At 33.1% G+C, this 4,767-nt stretch overlaps 1 protein-coding gene across 2 annotated transcripts; it reads left to right on the plus strand.

Moving 5' to 3' along the window:
• Positions 1–894: 894 nt before the first annotated feature.
• CPB (Subunits of heterodimeric actin filament capping protein Capz superfamily) lies at positions 895–3,718 on the plus strand. 2 transcript variants are annotated; one of them, XM_011102514.3, is made up of 8 exons: positions 895–1,144; positions 1,832–1,902; positions 2,235–2,348; positions 2,566–2,672; positions 2,745–2,818; positions 2,894–3,013; positions 3,154–3,249; positions 3,423–3,718. In XM_011102514.3, the coding sequence occupies exons 1-8, from the start codon at positions 1,016–1,018 to the stop codon at positions 3,504–3,506; spliced, it is 795 nt and encodes a 264-aa protein (XP_011100816.1). In that variant the 5' UTR covers positions 895–1,015; the 3' UTR covers positions 3,507–3,718. The 2 variants fall into 2 exon arrangements, with proteins under 2 accessions (XP_011100816.1, XP_011100820.1); XM_011102518.3 differs by having other exon boundaries at positions 897–1,144; positions 2,590–2,672.
• Positions 3,719–4,767: the final 1,049 nt, after the last annotated feature.

Here is a 4,767-nt window from a genome sequence, read left to right on the forward strand (position 1 = left end):
AAATCCCAAATCTACCTATATTATTAAACTTTTAAAATAGTACCATTTCGTAATTATTTTTCTTTTTGCATTTAAAAAATTCTCGCTGCTTTTTTGGACCCACAATTTTAAGAATTTAACACATTTAGTCTCATAAAATAAATATTATAATACTTTTTATCCCATAAAATAAAAATTATAAAATACTTTACAGTTTATCCATTTGTCCTCGTGGACAATTGTCCTTGTTTGGTTTTTGAGTTGGGTCCAGCCCATCTCATCGGCCTATATTCGACCTGGACTCGGATAGTTCAATCCAACTTCTAGCTCCATATCACAGTTTATTATATACTTCATTTCCTATTGCTTAATATTTCATCAATAATCTCTTTTTCATGTACATTTCAAGTTAATCTATTTAATTAATTTTAGTCAATAAAATTTTAATTATACACATATATCAACTATGATTCAGTCACGAAATATATATATATAAAAAGACACTATACATCACGAACGATGATTAGTGACACTGTTATCTCAATTGTATTTCTAATTAGATAATTATAAAAATTAATTATAATTATTATTTTTTAATAAAAGTGACTCCACGTCATTTTAACACCACTTACCAATTCTTTTGTTGTGTCTATAATACTTTAAATTATTTTTATTTATTTATTTTTTAAATATAATTTATTAATTTATATATTTTATTTTTATTTATAGTATTTTTTAAAATATAAATTTTATTTTATTATATACATATAGAAACGCGTGCCAGAAAGGCAAGTAAAATATAAACTTGAGGTATAACTAATTATGGACTCAAATGGAGAAAGAAATCAAACCCGGTCCACGAAAAGGCCTAGTCCATAAACCGACCGGCGTCCATAAACCGACCCGTCTTTCTCTCTCTCTCTCTCTCTCTGAGGGATAATTAAATCTGCCCTCATACTGAGAAATTACAAATAAAAGCGAATTTCTCCTTCAATTTTCAAGAATTAACGGAAGGAAATATATTGAGCAGGAGAAAATGGAGGCCGCAATGGGGTTGATGCGAAGAGTTCCACCGAAGCATTCGGAAACGGCTTTATCTGCACTTTTAAGCCTTTTGCCGCAGCACTCCTCGGATCTTCTTTCTCAAGTTGATCAGCCTCTTCAGGTAAAATTCCGTAGACATTTTATCTGGTTCAATTGTGCAAGTGATTGTTTCAATGTGTTCGTAATATGTTCGAATGGAATGTGGGTTTGAAAGAAATGGAAGTGAAATTTTAGGGTTTTGAAATGAATATGTACTGTTTCTTTTGTCTTTTGATGTTTTGAAGAAATGAGGAATGTGTTGGAAGAGAACAGCGGTTCTTCTGGTTTGGATGTAATGTTGGAGGATTTTTATATTTATACGAGTTATTGAATTATTAATTACTCAGATTTTAGTTTTAGCTTTGTTGAAGTTCTGGGTTAGGTGTTGGACTCTGATCTTCTAGTTGGTAATCAATCATCAAGGGGAATTGTCTATTTTCCATTTCTTATGAATCAAGTGTATATCCATCACAGGGAGCTTGAAGTTGGTTTAATTTTATATTATCACTAATGTGATATGCTACAAGTTGCCTGAAGGCAGCTCATTAGGTCAATTTTCCTTAACAAGCGATTGAAATTTGGGGGTTTTGGCTGAGTTCTATAAGTTTACTTTTGGTTGGTTGTTATTTCAATTTCAAGGGGTATTCAATCATTTGGGCTGAAAACAAATCAAAGGAATTCATTTTCCCGTTCCAGATAATTAACTGGTCACTCTTGTTAGACATTCCATGTTTAGATTTTGTGTCTAAATATAGTAATTCTTTATCAGGTTTTATGTGATGTGGATAGCGGGAAGGAGTTCATATTGTGCGAGTATAACAGAGATGCGGACTCTTATAGGTAACTATTTTATGATTCGAGCTTTATGAGTTCTTTTGAAGCAAGTGGAGTAATGAACGGCCGAAGAACCCCTTATAATTAGTATCAACATTTTCCTCAGATATCTGGAACTTAAATTAAATCACCGTTGGAAATAAAAATATCGTCAGAATGCTGCTGAATTCGTCTAATGCATTATTGTTAGAATGGTTTGTGTAACTCGTACCATGGTTTATATAGGCACTTATTTACTGTAGCAATCATTTAAAATTGAACATTTCTTTTTCATTTTTTTACTTCATTGGTATAATAGAGATACTGTTACTAATTTGTTTCTTGTTTTCCACTTGAAGGTCACCTTGGTCAAATAAGTACCATCCTCCATTAGATGACGGACCCTATCCATCGGCAGAGTTGAGGAAACTTGAGATTGAAGCAAATGACATCTTTGCTATCTATTGTGACCAGTGAGGTCCTTTACTTACCTCGTACTTTCTCTTTTAGCTTTATACAAATGCGACTGCTTCTCTTTGACCTGCCTAAGTTTTAAAATATAGCAGAGTTTGGTGTTGTCTTTGTAGAATTCGTTCCCTGTTTCCATGATGATGTAATATATCACGTTGTGATGTTTTATTTTATATATATGTTCAATTTACTGCATGTTTATTTAAGAGCTTCTGGCAGCTTAAATGACCAAACAATGGATAGGTATTATGAAGGTGGTATTTCTTCAGTGTATATCTGGGAGGATGAAAATGAAGGGTTTGTAGCTTGCTTCTTGATTAAGAAAGGTAATGATATCTCTCAAATTTTATGGTAAATGGTGTTCTTCTTTCCTTTGTCTAATTTTTTGCCTTGTGAAGATGGTGCAAAGACTGCACACGGTAAAAGAGGTTGTCTTCAAGAAGGATCTTGGGATGCGATACATGTTATTGAGGTAAATTATCTTGCATTGAAATAAAGAAAAATGACTGTCCTCTTAATATTATGTCGTTTCTTTGTGTTTTTCCAGGTGGGACCAGTGGAGGACGAAACTGCTCGATACTGCTTGACTAGTTCTGTGATGCTTTCGCTGACCACTAATAATGATTCCTCTGGCACCTTCAATTTGTCAGGATCAATTAGAAGACAGGTATTTGGTTGTTGAATAGGGATTATTGATGTGCCAAATGAATTGCAATTTATTTGTTTTTCATTTAGTTTCATTTTTCACAATGAAGTCGTGTAAATATCCCAAGTCTCTCAACACATTTTGAACCCTTTTCTGTATAGATGAATATGGAGCTTTCAGTTGCAGAGGGTCATTTATGTAATATGGGAAAAATGATCGAAGAAATGGAGAGCAAGCTGAGAAACTCATTGGATCAGGTATTCATTATTCTTTTCAAATGATCATGCTACATCGCAGACGAAAACTTAGCTTGTAGCATGGCAAGAAATCATTGTTTCCATTTGTGAGGCGATTCTTGTTCTTTCCTAGTATACTTTTGTGCATCTTTTTGAAGATGCAGTAATTAATTGAAATAAGTACTTGTTTCCAGGTATATTTTGGGAAGACAAAGGAGATGGTTTGTACCTTACGACCACCTTCTGAAATCATTGAAATGAGACTTCCTGATAGCTGAATACATAGAGTCGTAAACACTGGATTGCTTTCGTTACGATTCGTCCTGCTCTCCGCTGCATCATTACATATTATGTCTTGTTTATCTTGTGCCGTGTCTGTTATGGTTTTCGCAGTTTGATCATGCTCCATTTGTGACTCGGGCTCGTTTCTCTGTAAACATATGAAAAATGTTGGAAATGAATGAAAATGTTAAAAAACCATTGCACATCATCATATGCCCCTTTACACTTCACTGAACCGTGGCTAGCTAGACTCGGACACAGACGGGTGAGAGGAGTGAGAGAAGAGAGTGAGGGAGGAATGGGGAATGTCAAGTATCGATTATATATCTTTCCATGTTGTTTCCAAAATCTGGTACAAAAGATATTACAAAAAGTGAGTAGCCGTGTTTAAAGGGATTATAATAACATAGCCGTGTGTAAAGTTGTTACAAATAGAGTTATAACATATGGTATTTGTATCACCACAAAACGACATCGTATTGAAAATCGTGTAAAAAGCTGTTGCAAAGTGTATTTCAAAATTATAAAATGATGTCGTTTTGCTCCTACGCATACAAGAAGCCGTTACAAAGTTTATTTCAAATATTAATTATTTTTTATTAAATGTACAAAAAAAAATTCGTATTGGATAATTTAATATTGTAAAAAAAGTATTCAAAGTGTGGAATAATACGATTGGAATACATAAAAAAAATTGTAATTGACATCTGTATATTTTCACAGTATGCAATAAATTTGTATATTCATAAATGTTCCTATTTACGTTGATATAACTATCATCTTACATCAATGAACAACATGGGTTAATCATGCGTCAAAATTCAGAGTAAACCGTTAGATATGATTATACTTACAAAAGATTACATTTGTCAAAGTTTTAGCCTTATTGGGTATACGGATGTCGAGACATCGTACCTAGAACATAAAAATAATTATTTAAGACGGTGCATCATTGAATCAGGCTATGTGATTTTAAATCATACCGATTGGTATGATCTAATGGACATATTCTTGTATATATTTAAATTTGGTATGAATCGGATGGTGAATTCTTGAAATAGGTCAAGAGTTGCAACAGCTTTTAAAGCGGTTCAAATATTTAGGCTTATAGCGGCTTTTGTAACGGCTAATTAAATGAAAAATTCTCCCCAAACTCTTTTATTTTGCCGTCATTAATTTCAGGTGTACCAGCCTTTGTAACGGCCTATTAAATCATGGTCGTTACAAAAATTCAACATGCTCCATTTTCACAAATGG

This window comes from Sesamum indicum, linkage group LG2 (assembly GCF_026168435.1).
Source record: "Sesamum indicum cultivar Baizhima isolate 11 linkage group LG2, ASM2616843v1, whole genome shotgun sequence".
Lineage (NCBI taxonomy): Eukaryota > Viridiplantae > Streptophyta > Magnoliopsida > Lamiales > Pedaliaceae > Sesamum > Sesamum indicum.

Bases quoted from the DNA above. Each gene is read 5' to 3' on its own strand.
- CPB (XM_011102514.3), top strand. From the start codon at position 1,016: ATGGAGGCCGCAATGGGGTTGATGCGAAGAGTTCCACCGAAGCATTCG. The intron at 1,903-2,234 runs GTAACTATTTTA...TTCCACTTGAAG, and splicing joins AGAGATGCGGACTCTTATAG to GTCACCTTGGTCAAATAAGT. The intron at 2,819-2,893 runs GTAAATTATCTT...GTGTTTTTCCAG, and splicing joins ATGCGATACATGTTATTGAG to GTGGGACCAGTGGAGGACGA.